This window comes from Ambystoma mexicanum, chromosome 6q (assembly GCF_040938575.1).
Source record: "Ambystoma mexicanum isolate Mex_15411 chromosome 6q, UKY_AmexF1_1, whole genome shotgun sequence".
NCBI lineage: Eukaryota > Metazoa > Chordata > Amphibia > Caudata > Ambystomatidae > Ambystoma > Ambystoma mexicanum.
The window spans coordinates 294,074,938-294,095,606 of record NC_090937.1 but is presented as its reverse complement, the minus strand read 5'-3'; the positions used below and the strand labels follow the sequence as shown (position 1 = coordinate 294,095,606).

General features: G+C 43.5%; 1 protein-coding gene across 1 annotated transcript in view; it reads left to right on the top strand.

Moving 5' to 3' along the window:
- SMC2 (structural maintenance of chromosomes 2) overlaps positions 1 to 20,669 on the top strand; it is a 938,385-nt gene that overhangs the window by 775,801 nt on the left and 141,915 nt on the right. Inside the window, exon 22 of the mRNA XM_069630781.1 lies at positions 6,812 to 6,928. Coding sequence (XP_069486882.1) covers positions 6,812 to 6,928 — 117 coding nt within the window. The remainder of the gene's footprint in view (positions 1 to 6,811; positions 6,929 to 20,669) is intronic.

Below are 20,669 nucleotides of genomic sequence, written 5' to 3'. Positions count from 1 at the left end.
CCAAGGTCCAGTGTGACCTTACTGACCGCGGGTCCTCTACCGGGGACGCGGGGGCACTTCTTACCATTCAACCTGCCAGTGGTGGCCCCTGTGTTGGCCACTTGGGAGATGCCAGCTCCGATCCCTTCTGTAACCAGGAACTTGCATTGTCAGGCAACTTCATATCTGGGCTTACTTTCCATGCATCCGTCTCCAGAGTGTTTGTCCACAACTTTTCCCTCTTCGCCCCTAGACTGTGAGAGCAAGAAGTTGGATGCTGTGGGCCTCAGGGACTTTGCATCAGGCAGTCCGGCTTCTGGCTTTGAGGGTTCTCATTGCTACTTGTGACCTAGCCAAGTTTGCAGTTGCCTCTGGTGGGTTGACTCTAGTGTGTCTGGAAACCTGTCAACTGAAGAGGTGGAGGATTTATCACTCTCCTGAGTGCTGGGCAAGAGGCTGCACTCCAGATGTTGCAGTCAGGCCTGAACACGGATGATAGTGTGGCACTTGCAATTGGAACAGGTTCGATCCTGGGGAGATACTTTTGGATGAGGACTTTGGGTTTCCCTCCTGATTTCGAGACTAGCTTTTTGCTATGCCATTTGATGGGAGTGTCCCGTTTGCTTATAAGGCTGACAAATCCCTACAGAAATTCCAGGCCTACAAAGCGGTATCCAAGTCCTTGGTCCTTCTGTGCATCAGAAGGGTTACTGCTAAGGGTTACTGCCTCCATATTCTTCAACACCCACCTGACCACCCTCCTTTCAGCCATTCGTTGCCCCTGGATACTCCCCTGTTGAAGGTCCATCAGCTTCTGCAGAAGGAGGCTATGGCGTTGGTTCCCAGTTCGAGCGAGGAAATGGCTGGAATTAACTCAATTTTTCTGGTCCTGGTGAAAGACTGTGACCTACGTCCAGTTCTGTATCTGAGGCCCTTTAACATGTACCTGCACAAGGACAAGTTTAAGATGGTCACCTTGGACCAGATCCTCCATGCTCTTGACTGCAGGACTGGTTGGTGTCCTGGACTGCCAGGTGGCCTAGTTCCTTATGTCTATTCAGTTCAAGCACAGAAAGTTCCTGAGGGGCATGGTTGGAAACACCCTTACCATTTCAGAATTCTGCTGTTACGTCTTTCCTTTTCACACAAGGTCTTCACCAAATTACGACCACTCGTCTTGGTACTGGGAAGGTTCACATTTTCCATGACTTGAGTGATTAGCTCATCTGAGTCTGGTGTCTGCACATTTGTACCATACATGCAGCCTTCCGAACAGTTTGAGCTTCTCCTTGAATTTCAAGAAGTCCCAGGCTTCACCCTCTTAGTCCGACCAGCTCATGAGGGCGGTATTGAGCATGGCTTTCCCTCCCGAAGTTCAGGGAGCAATCCTCTTTCAGATGGTGCTGGTCTCTGTCCCCTGTCACAGCCTTTCTGTGGCTTCTTTGCTTCATACATCCTGGTGGTGCCGGATGTCCTGTTGCACAGTAACTCACTCCAGTGGCTACTTTAGAGTCTGTGGTCTCGGGTCGAGGGCGACGTGTCCCGATGCAAGTCTTGGATGTTTGGTTACCTTTCACCAATCTCAGAAAGTTCAGTTCCTTAATTCCAGTTCACACAAGTTATCCTTATTCAATCACAAGCTTGTCGGTGACTTAAGTGGCTTTTCATTAGACGGGTGCTCTAGATCTAGGCGCAGTTGTCTGGCCACACAGTCCACCCATTTCAGGCCAAGCAAACAACACACCTTCCTTGTCTGCTTCATATAGGCACCTTGCCACGGTTTCAGTTTAACAGTGATGCTTAACTTATTCTCATTTCACAACCGCTTGATGCTTTATCACGGTTTTCCCACTATTCACTTGTTTAGTAGCTTTTGCCTGCAAAGACCAACGTAAGCTTCCAGGTACACACTCCTGCCAGGAAGCGTCTGGCACCCTTTGCCAGATTTCATTGTACTTTACTCTTGCATACAGGTTTTCGTTTCACAACCATTCATTCCTTTCAGTGATACTTAATATCTGCTTGACTTTTGGCAATGATTGTTTGCCTCTTGGAAAGGTCGTGTTTGCCTCTTGGAAAGGTCATGTTTGCCTCTTGGAAAGGTCATGTTTGCCTCTTGGAAAGGTCATGTTTGCCTCTTGGAAAGGTCATGTTTGCCTCTTGGAAAGGTCATGTTTGCCTCTTGGAAAGGTCATGTTTGCCTCTTGGAAAGGTCATGTTTGCCTCTTGACAATGATTATTCAACTCTTTCTTCATTCAATTTAATGACTTCTTTATATTCGCGTCTTTAACAGTTCTCGTTCCCCTTTTCTCAGACCTTTAATGCATTCAAGTTTTCTTAGCTTCCTTTGTGCAATCGACATGTCCCGGCATCCTCCTGCCTTCTGGGCAGGCTCACTGGTTTCCAGTAGAGTGTCTGTCGGCTCCGGTACGGTGCTGGAAAACCACCTTCGGTTCTCAAGGCTTCACACCACCTTTCCACAGCCTCTGGTTCCCTTCCGAAGTACTTAGCTTTGCCCCGCTGCCTTACTTGCAGCAGCGGTAAGCACTGTTCCCCCCCCCCCACGTCCCCCCTTGTCTGCAACTGCGAACGCCTGGGGAGCTTCCCTCTGCTCCCTGCGTCTCTGCAGCGTTCCACAGCACCAGTACCGCTTCACCCGTCTTACTTGCGAGTCTCGAGCTAGCTTCTCTCTGGTCCTCTACTGCTACAGCTTCTCCAGGTCTCTGCGTCTCGTCCCATGTCTCACTGTGTTCCAAAGAGGAAGGAGACCTCTTCTTGCTATCGTGTCCCCATTTTAAAGTTCCCAGCATCAATTAATGTTTTAGGATGACTAGACCGCTCATTGTCAAACAGTCTTTAGTGTTTGATGCCTCTTCCTCGTCCCATTACCAAAGTGATGTCTGTATGTGTAAGAGTCGATAAAGGGAGGATGTATGGCTCTGGTTTCTCTTCCTCGTCCCAGTACCTGACTGGTGTTTAGTGGAAGAGGATTTTCTGGAAGGATAGGGAAGGGGCTGGTAACCTACAAAAGCCTGGAGATATTGGACTTGCAAGAAAAGGGAAATGGGGGCGGGGGGTACCTTGTCTCACCTAAGGGTGCCCTCATCCCCACTCCCCAAGTCTCCTCCCCCCAGGTGATCCTCCTCGCATATCCACCACCCCCAGGGTCAGGATCCGATAGCGACGCCTTTCCCACCTGTGAGGAGGACATATTGGGGCAAGAAGTGAGGACGCCCTCAGATACCTCACAGAGCACATCAATTTGCTTGGGCTGTGGCAATTAGGCCGGCCCTGATTGCTTTCCTCTCCTCTGTCCGATGCAAGTGTTGGTCTTGACAAACATGGTGGCTATGCACTACCTACACACGTGAAGTGGTGTGGGGTTGTCTCTATGGAAGAATCCAATGCGACTGCTTCTAGGCTCTAGAGAACAATGTCTGCTACCCATCATGTCAGGACAGAGAATGCAGGTGCTCTGAGCAGAGACTTCGGCCTCTCAAGAGTTGGTGCTCTGCTAGGATGTTCCGGAGAACTTCACCTTCTGAGGGACTCCAAGTTGACCTCTTTGCTTGTAGTGTGAACAGAAGTGTGAGCTGTTTGACTCTAAGGCATTTCCTCTGCAGGTAACTCTCTGGAAGGGGAATGGGTGGTTGAATGGGAACTTCAAACTCCTTTGTGTTAACAATCCCTTTCAGTCCACTGCTTTTCCGTAGACTTCTGAAGTTCCACGTTGATTCGGATCTCTTCATACTGTTTACTTTACTTTATTGCATTTGTAGTGTGCAGCCATAGACGCGTGGGTGTGAGGGCGCCGACAAGGCGGACATGACATGAAAACAAGCAGAAGCTGTTCTAGGACAAGAGAATGCCATAAGAGGGGTGCAAGGAGGATACTAATTAAAGAGGAAGGTTTAAGTCCCTTCTGGAGGAACCTCTCAGGTCGCTGGGCAGAGAATTCCATAACGATGGAGCCACAAAAGCAAAGGCGCCAAGTTGCGCTTTTTTAATTTTGTTCCTAGGCTGGTGGAGAAGGTTATGGTTGTTAGAGCGCAAATTTCTAAGGCAAGATTTTTTCCAATATACCTTTGTAAATATGGGGGCATCGTTCCCATAAGACATTTGAAGGTAATGACACGAAGTCTGAAGGAGATGCAAGCTTTCACAGGGAGCCAGTGCAGGGCTCGCCGTGCTTCAGAGACATGGGACCGATACGAGAGGCCAGATACAACTGTAACCGCTCCGTTCTGAACTACCTGAAGTCGATTAATGGTAGATTTGCTGGAGCCTGTCAACAGACTACAACAATAATCTAATTTGGCTCCTACAATGGCTCGAGCAATAGACTCAGCATTCAGTTTGGAGACTGTGACAGAAGGTTATGACAACCCGAATTTCTAGACAAGTCCCTCTGGCCTCTGTGGCGCGCCTCGATGAATGCCAACCTACAGCCCCACTTGGGGTGCATGTCACTCATCTGAGCTAAGGTATAAAGAGTTAGACTTGTCAGACAATGTCCTAGATTTGCTCCTTTCTACTTGGAGGCTTTTAATAAAGTTCATATATTCCTGCAGGTGGCGTAGGTTTTCATCTTGGTGTAGGGAGAGGAATGTGGGCCTCTTTCTGGATTTCCTGCCTGCCTTAGCCTGACTGGGCCTGCTGAATGGGACTGTGAAGGGGGTATCTGACAACTGTTTCGATTGCTAAAGGTCCTCCGAGCTGGGCTCATCCTTCACCATTCCCACTGTTTTGAATCTTTTGCAGGGCTTGGGTAACCAGTTTTCCCCTTTCCAATTTGTATTTACTGTGCAGGCTTTGAATTTAGCTTTGGCGTCGTTTGAGACCCTGCATTTGTGTTCGTCTATTCACTCTTAAGGTGGTATTCCTCATGGCCACCACTTTCGTGAGCCAGGTGTGTGAGCTCCACGCTCTGTTAAACATCTGTATAAGGAGAAAATAACCTTGAAAGTGACAGTCATTCCTTCCCAAGGTTGTCGGAATTTTATATCTCAGAAAATCCATCTTGATTGAATATTTACGTTTTAAATAAAAATTGCGATCGAGTCTCAACGTTATTTAACCTTCCCTAACGCTGGTTTGCCCATTATTTTAAACTTGGCGAAAACTTTGTGTCACTCTGCCTCTTTGCTCTAATTGCTTCTTACTCCTTGTGAATTCAGCTTGGCTTCTTTGTGTGGCAGGGATCGCTAGGACTGGTGCCTAGATTGCAAACTCTGATATTAAATGATCTTGTAAATGTGCTGGTCCCTGCAGATTTAAGATTGACTTGGATTTGCGCTTCACGCAGCAAAGGATCTATCATTACATCTCCTGATCCCCATGAAAGCTGTTGTCCTGTAAATTGAGTCCAGATGGGTTATGTTGGAATTGTAAAAATGTTGTGGGTACCACTTTAAACATATTCTAGTCTTGTCATAAAGTCCAGTCATTCTGGGGCAATGTCCTCCAGTGTATAGACCTTGTGTTTATTTCCAGCTGACATTAATTTGCCAGTTTTTAAACTCTCCTGGGTCTACAGAGGTCTTGTGGTGGCTAAGACACCTATTGCGTTGCATTGGAAGAGTGATGTTACGCCTACTGTAGATGACTGGCTTCACAGCCTGTCACTCCTCTCCAGCAGGGAGAGTGTCTCCTTCCAATGTAAGTAATAACTTGTTAAGTGCACAACCATTTGAAATGCTTTTAATGAAGTGTACGTTTAGCCCTGCCCACTCCCTTTTATTTTATAAAAAAATGTTTTCCTGCTGGTAGGCCTGTTGACATTGTGCTTTAGATGTGCTCTGATTTCATTGCCTATTATGTATGTATAAACTGTATCTTTTTCAAATATCGATTTAAAAAAGTGTTAAAAAAAACATCTAGCTTACTAGGTTTCCTCTGCATCATCCCTCTAAGATGATGGAGAGGTTCCACTGGCCATGTTTGGGCCCTCTGCTACAATGTCTCTGACGAGGGACGTAAGGAACGATGTTTAAATATCATGGTAACCAATAATTTTAGACGAAACGTAACGTGTTTAGCTTTTCTGGAAGTGCTCAGTATTTACAGGAAGGGTTATGAATGGATGAGTAATGCGTTTAGATTCTGTAGAGAGTGGTACAGTAGGCTTGTATTTTTTTATTTGATTAGATGAATCGGTACTTTTTGAGATTTTTCTTAGTCCTCCTTTTGAAGTGCTATAGCAGATGCTTCAATCGTTTCCGTATGATGATTATCTACCATATGTAAAGTAATGTGTTTTGGTTGAAGTGCTCTAGGTTTTATACAGTGAGTAACTTGCACGTAATTTTAGTCTACTTAAAACAAGTTATCTGAAAAGCTTTAATTCCACATGTCCTGTTTAATGACTGTTATTTTTATTTGAAATGTTTTGTCGGTTATACTTTATAACCTTTAACATAAAATACAATCACTTTTATGATAGTGATGATGAATCTCCTAAACATCTTTGTCCATATGCTCCACCTGGTTCCCCCCTTTCATTCTGATCTGATGGGGGATCTGGATTCGTTGCTACCTCACAGCCAATATGATTGTCGTTTATGGATAATCCTGCCAATAGTCCTCCCTGTGGTCCGTGGGCAACAACTTGGTTCATCCTCACAAGCAGATGTTCGACGAACTTTAACAAGTCCAGTGTTTTTCCGAGCTTTTCCCCTGTCATCAATCTCTCCCAGTATTCCTCTTCTGTGTTTTGATTTATGCGCGCCACATATTCCCCCAACCATTTCTTTCTTTCTGGTATGACTGTTATTTGTTAGTGATTAAGACAAAGTGCAATATAATAAAGCGGTTTATTTCCCTTTTTACCAGTACAATGATTTGATGAAGAGGAAAAGAATTGTTGAGAATGATAAATCCAAAATTCTTTCCACCATTGAAGAGCTTGACCAAAAGAAAAACGAAGCGTTAAATATTGCTTGGCAAAAGGTATGTTTGTCAATTACACTTTTTAATGTGAGTTTGAAAGGTTGCATTTTTGCAGCAGGGCATGACTTTTCACATCACTGATATTTATTTTGGCAGAGCAGGCCTTCAAAATGTTTTGCGACTTATGGGCACTACAATTAAAAGGTTTCATTCCACCTTTCAGACCTCTCATTAGCCCTCTGTCGTCACTATTTAAACTTCTGGAGTAGGCTAAAGCTGCTTCCTTATCTCTTAGGAAGTTAAATGTTCGAGAGCGGTTTCTGAAGTGGACTGGTCCTGCTTCGGGCTGGCTCCATCACAGCATCCTGGTTGCCACTGTTACAAGAAGGGTTGCAACTGGAATAAATTGAGCCGCACAGGATGCATACCTTGGTTCTTTTTTAGTTTTCGCTATTAGGTGGCACTCTAGTCCCGACTATAATTACTAAAAGTCAACACTACCAACAAATAACTAGTAAGTACAAAAATAAATGTTTTACCCAAAAATAGGATGGAACAGATCCTGCCCCTACTTCCACCCACACAGCTCCATAGATAAATTCCAATCAGTTGTGTATGCAGAGCAGTGCCACGGGGACACATTCTTCTTGTGTTTTTGCCTGATCTGAAAAGGAAGTTGAATGTAAAAATGCATATTTGTATGTGCTTGAAGTACTAGCTGCAAATCAGCATGTATTACAAGAAGAGCGCTGTTTGGCAGTTCAAATGTACGTTTACTCCCTTAAATTTGTTTTTACTTAAAAATGTATGTTTAATCCCTTACATTTGTTTTTATTCGTAGTAAATTACTCCCATTTAAACAATGTATCTGGAGCCCTTCCTTTTGTCATTCCCACCCACTGCCCTTCCTAAAAAAAAAAATCCCACTCTGGTATCTCTTTGAGCAAGCTCTATCACAGTAACTTCCAACTATGCGCCGTTTTGAGTCTGACCGTGTTCTTTTAAGTGGGCATCTTGTGTATTACGGCTTAGTTGCATCTGTTAAGTCACTCCTCGTGTACTGCACATGTTTTAAACAAAGGGACCTTCATCCATTTGAAATGTAAGCAGTTATTTCCTGCAACTAGAGTAACTTCAAAAATCTTGCATGCTCATTTAATGGGACACACTGCTTACTACTGTTTTCTTCTTGGGCAGCTGTAGAAACTGTTGACTATTTTATTTTCCATAGGCCGGTGTCATTTGTCCAGCACATCTTATGACTTTGTTTTGCATCCCTTCAAAAATAGTGTGTATAGAATTCTGTGCTTAAATTCTAAAAATAAATATATTCCGAGTTAATTCAAGGACGGAAGCAGCAACTTCAGACCACATTTAAGGGCTTGTTGAATATGAATAACACACACTTGATAGTGTCTGTAGGTCCTGGCAGTATTTGCGTGATTGATCACTGAGACACACTGTTTAAGTGATTAGGTTAAGCTGTAACGCACATTTCACTGTTGATTTTGTACATTTATACAAAGTTATAAATGTACAGATGTCGGGAAAGATTTTCTTTTTGCTGCTTTTCCTCCATAGACCTGTATGGAACCCCACAACATTTCGCTTCTGTTTTGTGCCTGTCCTGCAAGTGTAGACTTTTTACTTTACGTCACTTGCCTTGCTAAGCTAATCATTTTTGGGACATTAATCAGGACCTATGGCAGTCCATGCGGGAGAACTCTGTTCTCCAGTGTGAAATTCTCTTTTTGTGTTATACTGCACTATTCATCTTACAGTGAGGTGCGGTAGGGATACTTTGTGTCACTATAACTTTGTTTTTCATAACTTTGATTGCTTGCATGATGCGTCCAAGACTGGCTGGTGGCAGCAGATTTTTTCTGTTGGGTTTCATTTAATTCCGGTGTGTAATTTTAAATTTTACTGCTTAATGTCTTTTAGAGTACCCTACACTCTAAAATGGCTGTACAATGAGATTTTTGCCTGTCCTTTGGCCGTTTTGTATTTTTTCTGCCTTCCTGTCCGGAATTGCCATATATATGGTAAGCCCTTTTCAATGGATTGTTTTTCTCCCGCAGATTCCCTATCCGATAGATATCCGTCCAATGTCATCTACTTGGAAAACTTCGACAGGGGGCGTAGTTAACCTCCCCTCGACTCGCCCGTGGATCCCTCTTGACTCGATGCAGCAGTGGTCGACTCCGGACGTGCCGTCTGTCGTCGCACATATACTACGTCACTACGCCACCCCCCACCCCGCCACCCGTACCTGAAAGTTCATTTTTTTCCTCACTGGAACAACTCTCGTTAGAGAGTCGTTTTAGAAATTGTTCACCAAATTTGACCTGATTTCACCAGAATGTCTGCTCCCAAAGTGTCCGCTTTCAAAAGGATTGTAATTCCAAGATGTCTATTACAGACTGTGAGGGGTCAGAAATGAGATGGGATACGAAAGTGGAAATCTCAACGTTAGCCATTTTATTAACAAAGGGATTTGGATAAAGGCCTAACTTTCCCTATCCTAACGTAAATTTCACTTCCTATGAAACTAAAGCAGACTCACCTAGTGCCCAAACTAAATCTGACCCTCACACTAACATACACAAGCAAAAGGTGCAAGTAAATATTTCAACAGAAATGTGCAACAACTCAAACATATAATGTCAACGAAAATAATCCTTGTGCCCAGGAGTTGATTCCCTTCCCCTGTATTGTTTCAGGAAAACTTTTCACAATGCTTTGTCAACAACCGCCTCTTAATGCAATACAAATATCTTTTTACCTAATAGTCTCTGCAGGATGCCAAAACAAATGTTCCTTCCACAACACTGGTTGGAATATGGCAAAAGGTCTTTCCTTCTTCAGGATGGCTAAACTAATGTCTTTTCTCCAATAGTGATTCAAGTATGGCAAAAGGAAAGTCTTTTCAAAGTCTCTGATTGACAAAATGTTTAATTGAAACAACAACTTAATATGACCAAGGCTATCTTGAACACACTAGTTCAAAGTGAGTTTCACGGTACACACTCCTGCCAGGAAACATCTCAACTGATAACTCTTGATATCCTGCTGTACTCTCCTGCCAGGTATCTCTTTCCAAAAAGATTCACTACATGATACTCTTATCAGGCGTCTCTGCAACATTCACATTCTCTTTAGGTATCACACAATTGCACTTAAATAAATACCACCATTATTTTGACTTCGGTTGTTACTTGTGCCAACAATTTCTTTGCAATTTCGAAATTAGGTGTGCCTACCCAACTATGTATCCTTCATATTGTGCTGCTTTCTAGTGCTTTTTGGCAATTTCTAAATTGTGTTTTTTTAACATCTTGCATCCCTTGCCTACCACTTGCCTGCCTGAACTTCTCAATCTCATCTTGTCTGTCTCTTCCCTCTCTCTTTCCCCCTCCCCTCCTCTCCTTCATCTATGTCACAGCTCTTGCACTCTCTGAAATGCAGTCAGGCCGAGTATGATAGTTTTGTCTGTCTCTTCCCTCTCTCTCTCCCCCCTCCTCTTGTTCATCTGTGTCACAGCTCTTGCACTCTCTGAAATGCTGTCAGGCTGAGTAAGATAGTTTTGTTCTATGTTTTTGTACAACAGTCCCCTGTTCTGTGTCGTGCCATTTTTAAAGGAATATTTCGGTCAGAAATATTGTTGTCCCTATGGTTCGGCCATGTGCTTTTAATCTTAATTCGATCGATGGTACAAACATTTCATATGCACCTTACCCGAGTTTTCGTCTCATGAACACAAGCAAAATCAGGCAGCAGAGCGGGGCCATCTTGTGATAATCTTATCACTTGCCGCATCGCCCTGGGTGACCTGCGTTTGCGGCACTAAATCATATCCCCCACCCCTGAGCCTGACATCACCAAATCATTTATATTCTCCGCCTCTCTCTGAGATGTTGCTGGGCAGCGTGGCCAAACGCGCCCAGTCACCTACGCGACTAGACGCGGAACCCAGAAAACAACACACATCTCGCGGCGCGTCACAATTAGGAATATGAAACTGTACTTTAAGTGGAAACAAAAAGACTGTACAATTGGTAAAGTACATTTATTTCACATTAAATGTTTGGATAACAATTGAGGTGTGACCGAATCAATTAAAATAGAACTTTTTTCCTTTGCCGGTACCGCGTACGGACAGATTGGACCTTGTCTGTCGTTTAATAAATCGACAAATGTTTATCGTGAGTCACACCCTGTTCCTTTTGGTGGGTACACAGGGTGTTCGTTTTGGGTAATAGAAGCACTTCGGTCGCACAGTGAGTTGCAAGGCTGGTGCTTCAACTTGGCACTAGACCACTGTAAAGGTTATTGTGTTGCTCCTAATTGCCGGTACCGCGTACGGACAGATTGGACCTTGTATGTCCCAAAATACGGTCAAGTAGATCCAGCGATTGACATGTAGCTGCAGCTGGCGGTTGAAGAAGCCATCGGTTGGAGTCTGGAATAGATGACAATCGCAGAACGGCACAATTTAACTGTTTGCAAAAGATAAAAATCGAAGTGCCTCATTAGCCAATCTTTACAATTATTCATTTCCTTTATTAGCGCAGAGGTGACACAATGTGAACCGAGAGAATACAACGTGGCATATCAAAGTACTCTATTTGCTTCCGCGGATAGTGCGAATCAGAATGTTGAGCTCTAAACGTAATGCGTAAACTGGGGCAATAATTCAAGGTGCAAAAACAATGTAATGATTTATTAGCACTGGGCCAGATAGAAACGAGTGGTGGTCTACATGCGTCTCGATGCTGGCCTGCCCCTGTTGCCCGGTAGATAGAAGTACTAGCACTTCATTGCAATATGCCAAACAGAACGAACAAGTACAATGTCACCGATCAGTAATGTTCAGCTATTCTTATTTCGATTAGATCTGGTATGAAATCGTCTAAAGAGAAACTTACATTATATTCGCAATTTCCATTCTCTTGGCGTAATTCAGACCGTGATGCAGAATCCTCCGTTCGTGTCAACGTTTTCTCATAAACTGAACTTACATGTAACTGGGTGCAGTTACGGAATGAGCAACCTAATCAGATCATAAGTTATTACACCCCCTTCAATTCAATCCCTTTTGGAATGGTCCCTGCCTCTCAAGGTCAAAAAACAATAGAACCTTATACTGTGCGAGGGACGCGTGGGGCCTCACAGCTCCCAAGCCGAAATTCAAAGCTGGTGACCTTCACTCAAAATGAACGTACATTCTTACTGTGCAACATCCTGTGTCAACGCATCCATGATAACATGGATTTTGAAAAACGGGCTCTGGAAATAGGGGGCCGCTCGTTGTTTGTGGCGCTGCTCAGCTGTAGGTCAAATTTGCCAATAGGGCCAACACTGCTTATTTCATGGCATCCTACCCCATGGCATGTTTTCACAGTCGGTACTTCTCGCGTGCCTAGAATGTTTTGTGGCCTATGTCTAATCCCTTTTGTAGGTCCAGCAGTTATTCAGCTTTTTGCGGAACTTTATTGCAAGTCAACTGCCAAAACCCAAATATTCTTACACACTGTTACCCATTGTTCATTAACACGAAAAATGAAGGTCCCACAGTATCTCAACTAAACTGTGAAATGTGAAAGCAATCGTAATAATTGTAATATATTTTCAAGATAAAGGACTGAGGATAGATTTCAAAAGAAAAAATGCATACTTTATTTATACAGATTATAGAAACATTTTTTTGCAAAAATAAAAACAGACTGTAATCATTTCAACCAGGATTTGAACGATTTAACAAGCTCTGCTTTGGGTGGACATGGTACGCTGGCAATGTTTTGTGGCAATGTATGTGTGCTCTAAACAAATTTGTGCGCGTTTCCACGAGTATGCATCTTGACGACATTAACAATGAGATCTTTCACAAAATCGAATTCCATTTGATCATATACTGGCTTGACCACCCATTTTTTGCTTCTTTTTATGAAGGCCATATTGTAGCGAAGCATCCCTAAATTTTCTGCAGTCCTAGATTGTTCCTGGCCCACATTCTCGTTATGCGCTAATACCGCTAGTAAAGTCCTACATTTCATCCCCTGGATGCTAAAATGCAATCTCTTTGGCCTGTACTTTAGGCACATATTGTGGAACACCTCCAAATCTCCTGTGTGACAGAATTCTGTGAGTCCCTTCAGATCTCTTGATAGTTTTATCAAACACAATCTTCTCAAGGGCTTTGTGTGTAGGTGAAGATGGTATCAACCACTTCTTCTTCTGTGCCTGCTCTGGGGACAAAGGGCCATGTTCACCGGTGGAAATGTTGGTTTTCTGTCCAGTGGTGAACAGTGGTGCATCAGTGAGCACCATTTTTCCCAGTAGAATTTCCACAGACCCATCACATGTTTTGTAGCTCCACCAAAGATGGTTGCTGAAAGACTGGGACCATTGCAAAATACTTTCAAAACCTTTTTTTTTCCCCTGCAGCAGAGATTTTTTTATTAATTGATTTGGCAACATGCCATACATCCAAAACTGATTAATATTTGGATACTGCTCTCTCATTGTCTTGGCTATTGAAACGTGTCTGTCCGTGGCTATGAGGTCAATTTGCATTCCCCTCGATTGTATATCTACCAGTGATCTTTATAAAACCAAGTTTCTCCATGGCCACCGAGGATTTACATTGGGACACCTGCACGACCACCGAACTCACAATTTTATTACCATCCATGTCCTGAAGATGGTAGGTGCAGTACTTAGCAGAAAATCCAGGGCTGTCACACTGTCCATCGCCGGCTAGCCTGAAGCGTTTGTGGGGGAATGTACTTTGAATAGCCAATTGTTCAGTTCTCCAAGCATCACTAATGGCAGGGAATAGATAATCACGTTGGTATTTTTAGTATTGCGTTTTAGAAATGAAATGGAGTCCCACAAACTGAAAGAAACTGGATAACTCCATGAAACTGGAGCCGCTGAAAAGTAAAGCTGCTGCACACAGTAGATTGCTAGCTGGCACTTTCCCCAGAATCGGTTGAGCGGACCATGAAAATGCTTTGTGATTTTTCACAGGTGGCATGTATTTTCAGGTTACTGCCTTTTGTTAGACGAGTCATGCTCACCAATGGCTTTCCACATACTTCCTCTCCCACTGAATGCACACAGTTCAGCATCTTTATAATCTCCATCAAGCTGCTATCGAATACTATGAATTTGGCCTCTTTTATTATACTGTCATCTGCCAACACTGTTGTTTCGGACTGAACCGTTGTGGACATATCAACCAAACCAGACATACTATAGTCGATAGCTTTGTCTGTTTTGTCGGTCAATAGTGTTGATGCTTCAGTTTCTGTCATTTCAACATCTGTTACTTGACGATGGATAGGAGAAAACATGAATGTGGACTCTTTTTGGGGGGCATTTTTTTGGCGGGTGTCGATTGTGTCAAGTGGTCATCGAGTAATGTAAAACTATCTTCGAGGGGATTGGGTCCTCCGACGTATTCCATATCTATGACAGGTAATGTCTGCAGCTGTGCTGCGGACATTACCTGTCATAGATATGGAATACGTCGTTGGACCATCCCATCGAAAGAACGTTACCAGGTAAGAAAGTAACTTGTTCTTCTATAAATTCAATTGCGTCTTCCTCTGGCGGAGCGGGCGCATTTTAGCAATGGTCCAAGAACACTTTGCTGGAATCGCCGGTCTTATTAAATTAATTTTCTGGCCATTGGACATAGGCATCTCGAGTGTGAACACAACGTGCCTCAATGAATAGTTCCTCCATGGTGAAAACAGTTTGGCAAGCAGCATCTGTCATTTGTGTCGCTGTCTGTGTCTGCATAGTCCGTACTCGATTGGGCAACTACAGGACAGATGGGAAAAGGGATGCTCAGTTTAAATCCAACATACAGTGTTGTACAATTGACATAAAAAAAGCATATAAGGCCTTGGCATAAAACATTTGCCAACAATAGAAAGTGTTTATAACTAACCTTATTTTTATTTCTTTTCTTTGAAACCTTCTTTACTCTAACACCAGCAAACTGGCAGACCAACTCTGATACACGTTCCTCCGGTTCAATATACGGATCTTGTATACATCCCTACAAAAAATAGTATCCATTTAAAATTAGTCATTGGCATTACACATCTAATTAGACCGACTTTCTTTTATTCGATGGTACTGTCAATGCGCATACCTCTGGCTCTGGAGCAACTGTATGGTCTGTTTCCGGAACAACCACAGTGGATAATGTAATTGTATCGGACGTTGCAGCATCTCCCTGAAACACAGTACTTGCATTAGTAAGGTCGAAAAGATTGGAAACGGGACATAGACCACAAAGGTACAAATCAACAGTAAAGTGGTTAAGAAACATTGTGCAATGCAATGATATGTTGCGAAAATATGAAAAGATTATCTCGTCCTATTGAGCTATGATGACCAATACCCCTGACACCGGATCTACTACGAGGGGTTCCATGTGATAATATCGCTGCAAAAATGTTGGCGTACAAAAATTTCGCCATATTTTTGCGGCGATATTACCCCATGGAACCTGCGGGGGACACCCCCGCAACCCCAATATATTTTAAAAGGGAGCAGGGGGACACCCCCGCAACCCCCTCCATCCATTTACCCCATCAATTATCCCCACCAAAAATATCGCCTATGGCCGTTCCCGACAACCATATGTACGGCGATATTTTTGGTGGCGATATTACCCGATACCCTACGAGGGCTGTTCGGATTGTAGTGGACGCTTCAGCATCTCCCTGAAACACAGTACTTTCATTAGTGAAATCGAAAAGATTGGAAAGACGACAAAGGTACTTATCAACAGTAAAGTGGTAAAGAAACATTGTGCAATGCAATGATACATTGCAAAAATATGATCACATTATCTAGAATTCCGTACATAAAACCAGTCTGGAACAGAATAGCTAGGTAAGATTACCTGATACGCGCTCAAAGTGGTTGATGACTCCAGGCAACACGTGGATGTTGAAACTTGTTCCTTCATATTCAATGGATAGGTAAAGAGAAAGTATTATTCGATTTAGAAATTCAAACATTACAAAATGGCATGTAAGGATACTGAATACTAGAAAATTACACTGATTAAAACGCATAATATAGCATAGTTATCCGTCCCCATAAATCATTTTTCTATGTGGGTTCTACAAAACAAGGACTGATGTTTAGCAAAAAAGTGATTATTTCAGCAGCCAATCAATCACATAAATATGGAAAGTACTATAAGTGGCATTTACACCGAAAATACAGGCGTAAAGCTAAATCCTGCAGCGTGACTCGCCTGTGGTGGCATTTTCACGAATAAAGTCGGATTAGCGTTTGGGAGCAATTTCCGAGTTGCTCTCGGTTGATTCCTCTTTGTGTACAAGGATGTGTCGTACATATCCGGTGAGAAGTGCAGGCTGCAGATGCGGTATCGATGACCCCTCTTGTCCTTCAAGACTTGGTTGACTCTACTTTCACGGTCTTCCAGTGGATATCCGCAACGTCTGACCCATTCTCTTATTCGATCAACAGTTTTAGGGAATACATGCATTGTAATGCCTTCGGATTTGTCATGGGTCTTCGAAGGGCAACCAATATTAGAACATGCAGGCATTGTTGTAAATTCTACAAAATAAAGGTAAACATTATTGGAATTTTTTTTGCATAAGCATGTGAGAAAGAATGAATTGGACCATACATTGTTCGATGCACGCTTTCTTTTGGGCACCACAGCAAAACCAGTGCAGCGTGTGCGGCTGTATAATAGGATACATTTCACAAACGATTCATTGATGTGTTGAAAATCAGAACATGTTACTCGTCCCTTGAATGTTCTATCATGCAAGAAAATGAAACATGCTTATACTATAGGCACGGTCCGCGAAGGATGCAATACGATTCCAATTGACAATGATAAAAATTGATATACCGATAACATAACAAAAGAAACTCAAGTCAATAGCAATGATACAAATTAACATAGCACTACAGAGTTAGATACTTCGGAATAGATATAAATTTACAAATGAAGGCGATATGATTAGGATGCATGTCCTTACCTTGACCAACAAACAGTTGGATTCAGCAAGCAGAGTAATTAGTGGCAGGAGAACAGGGAGATGTTCACAGGTAGCACACTGACGAGTTCACTCGAAGCTGTCACAGAGTAGCACGTTCACAAGTTGACTTGCAATGCTCAAGGATATTCTCATAGTAAATATCCAGTGGTTTGTAAAGAATAACAAAAAGGGGTGTGTTTGTGAATGAATGACGTGTATATGTCGTGGCATTATGTACATTGCAGGGGTGCGGCCTGCTGCAGGGGAGGCCTGCTTGGAGACACGGGGTCTGAGGAGGCCATGTGAACAATGGTCCCTGGGCGTAGGATGGCTTTTGAAGTGTACATGTTGTTTGGCACCTTGGCCCTTCGCGCCCCTAACAGCCCCCCATGGCAGCGCACATCCACTGGCGCGAACTGCCTTTGATAGTGGAGGGGGGATGGATTGGCCGGGGGTGTGCAGACAAGGCACCGGAACACTGCTGAATTGAGACACTCTTGATTCACTTAAAAACTGAAACAACCATAGATAAAAAATATGTTGTGTTTTATTTGGTTTGTTATTTTGATGGCACAAAAATACTACACATTGTAAAGGTCTGGTTGCAGCTCACCGAGGGAAAATCCCCTGTAGTGACCACTGTCGCTAGGGAAAGTTTGTCTAATGGCGTCAACGGCACAGGCGGGTATTACTCGTCAAACGCGGTGTCCAATCCTCCCATGAAGCCACCATGTCTACGAACGATAGGCCACCAGCCGGTACCACATATGAAAGAAAAAGATACAATCTGTTTTTAAATTACCAAGATAAGTGTATTAAACCTTAGTTGTCAATGACAATTCTTGTATACAATGGCATTTTTGCCAGGACAAATGCTAACTAGACACTGCACAATATTGAACAACTTTTATGCGACTATTACTAGAGAATTGCAAGACTAAATGGATACGACAATGATATCTTGAAGTTACAAAAATATAGAGGACAACCGTGAAATAGTAGTGGCCTAACTGACATCACAACCAGACTACACTTACTCGTTGGATTACCAGGGCGAACTGTTGCACGAAGTTTGTGCATAAGCACCATCAAAATCCTCAACACGGACCGTGTGAGACAGACTGCCGTGAAGTCTGGCAGCTCGGTAACGCACTGCGGCTGTGGATCGCCTTGCGATATGTAGGACAAGCATCCAGAGTTTTCTCGGCAGCAGCAGTTCTCCACCTCAGTTGGCATTAGCGCGCACCGATTGCAGGTACACCAGGTGGAAACACTGTCCATGCGACTAGGCCCAGGCTGTTCATCTGTTGAAACATCCGCCCAACTGTTGTCCAAATCCCCATCGTCTACAGAGCTTGCTCTTTCCAGTAATTCCTCCTCGGAATACTCGGGCTCGTATAGGTAGGGCATTATTGTTTCCATTGTGTGGTAAAGAAACTAAAATAAATTATAACGATGGTACTGGTATCTGTTCACACGGGCTACAAGCAACGAAGGTAGCTGACCGGAGCCCAGAAACGAGTCACAGAATACTCAAAGAAATACAGCAAGAGGAATGGAAAAGAAAATCTGATGTGTGTTGTGAAACGCTCTGTTTATACTTGTCGGGGAAAGAGGCTTCCTGCCGTTTCCATGGCGACACGTCAGTAGCTGAGGCGCAGAGAATGTTGACACGAGACGTGCTTTGGCGTTGTGAAATGGGCGGTACGCGTCTAGTGATGTCTGGATCAGGGGCGGGGGATATGATTTAGTGCCGCAAATGCAGGTCATCCAGGGCGATGCGGAAAGTGATAAGATTATCACAAAATGGCCGCGCCCTGCTGCCTGATTTTGCTTGTTCAAGAGACGAAAACTCAGGCAAGGTGCATAGGAAATGTTTGTACGATCGATCGAATTATGGTTAAAACCACATGGCCGAACCATAGGGACAATAATATTTTCTGCCCGAACCATTCCTTTAACGCTTATAGCACTTGCCCATTCCGAATGACTTGAAGCCCATTAAAGTGTTATTGCATTTACCCCTTGTTCCCTCCCCAGCCTTGAAGCACTTTGAAACACTGTTTTCTGTGTATGGGTGCTATACAAATGACCAAATAAATAAATACATTTCCCCCATACTGACATCCCATATATGAGGGTTTGGTCAAGCTTGGTCTGTTAACCTTTTTCAGTCTCTTGGGTTTTGACAATGCTTGTTCAGGTTTCTCCAAACTGCCATCTCCTGTCAGGAAAAGTGTACAACTCTTGCCTCTTTGTTTCTCTGTGTTATTTGGCTTATGACAATGCTGGTTCCAGGTTTCCCCAACTGACATCTTGTATTAGGAGAATTGTACCATGTTTGCCTTCTATTTTCAGTTCTATCTGGTCAGTATTCAAAAATGTCTTCCAAACACACTTTGATGTGTTGGCATGTCCTGGGGCCTTCTCCGCTTCTAGGCTGACTCGCCGGTTCACACTGGCTGCTGCGAGGAGCTTGCGCGGGCCAGCTTTCCCTTCTCGGCAGAGTCTCCTTTGGTTCCCGCGTCAGCTTCAGTGTCTTTCACTGCCAGAACCTGTGCAGCTCTGCATGACAACGTCACCCTGGGCTCTGCTGCACACCGTTCACATCAGCTTCACCGGAGATCCTTCTCTTTGGCCTCAAAAGCCACCAATCTGCTGCTGGCAGACCGCTCCTTCTCCACACATATCTTCTCTATAGGACTGCTCTGCGTACTCTGCAGCCTTTCTCCTCTCTCCTCCTTCTTTACCCTTGCTGCAGGTCATCTGGGTTTAAATGTCCTGTGTAGCTGATTAGGTCCGTGCCAGCTAGGCTGCACATTACGCTGTCGCATTTCATCCACATGGAATTCTCGCTCCTCTTCAAAGTACCTGAGGCATTCTGGGACTTGAGTCCAATGAAGATTCATCTGATTAAGTCACATTGTTGAACAGTTGCATTTAAAATACAATCACCATAACCATCAGATATTTCACAACAATATGCCATCAAAGATTCTGGAATGTGGGTTTACTCCTCACCGAAAGGGGGGAGAATACACCGTCCCTCGCTTCGGAGCCACCACTTCCACCTGGTACTCATCTCCTCCCTCCTGACACCTGTTAGGCAGAATTGCATGCAGTACGCTCTGGGAACACCACACACAATTAGGACTACAGGTGTAAGCAAAAACCAACCTTTGGTATAAGTCTTTATCACACACCTTTCGTAGCGAGCTGAGCAGCCAGGCTTATCCCAAGAGGGAATGTGAGCAGTAGAAGAAGTTACACAGATGTATCGCAATCACAGTGGTTCAAGTAGACACTTACACTCAAGGTTTCTTGGTAAAAAATACTTAAACATTTATTTGCACTGTCGTTTAAAAAGCATTCCCTAGTAGAAATCGACTCAATTTTAAACACCAATATACTACAGTACAAAAATCTTAAATTATAAAAACAGTTTGTGCTCCCCTGGAAAAAGGAGTCAAATGGCACTTCAGTACTTTAAATAGGATTAAAAAGGCTTAGGTTTGTACAAAAGGGGTAGAAAACACTTCTTTTAGATAATCCAAAGGTTCAATGTACAAGGAGGGTCAGTTCGATTCAATAGGCCAGGCCAAAGTCAATAGTCTTGGGTTCTTGGATAGGACAGCACAGTTCTGGTACAGATGGAGAAGTCTTTGTAAAGGTTTTTAGAAGTAGTTCAGATGATAAAGAAAGTTCTGATGCTTGTTAATCTACTTAGAATCACATGCTGTGCATATGGTCTG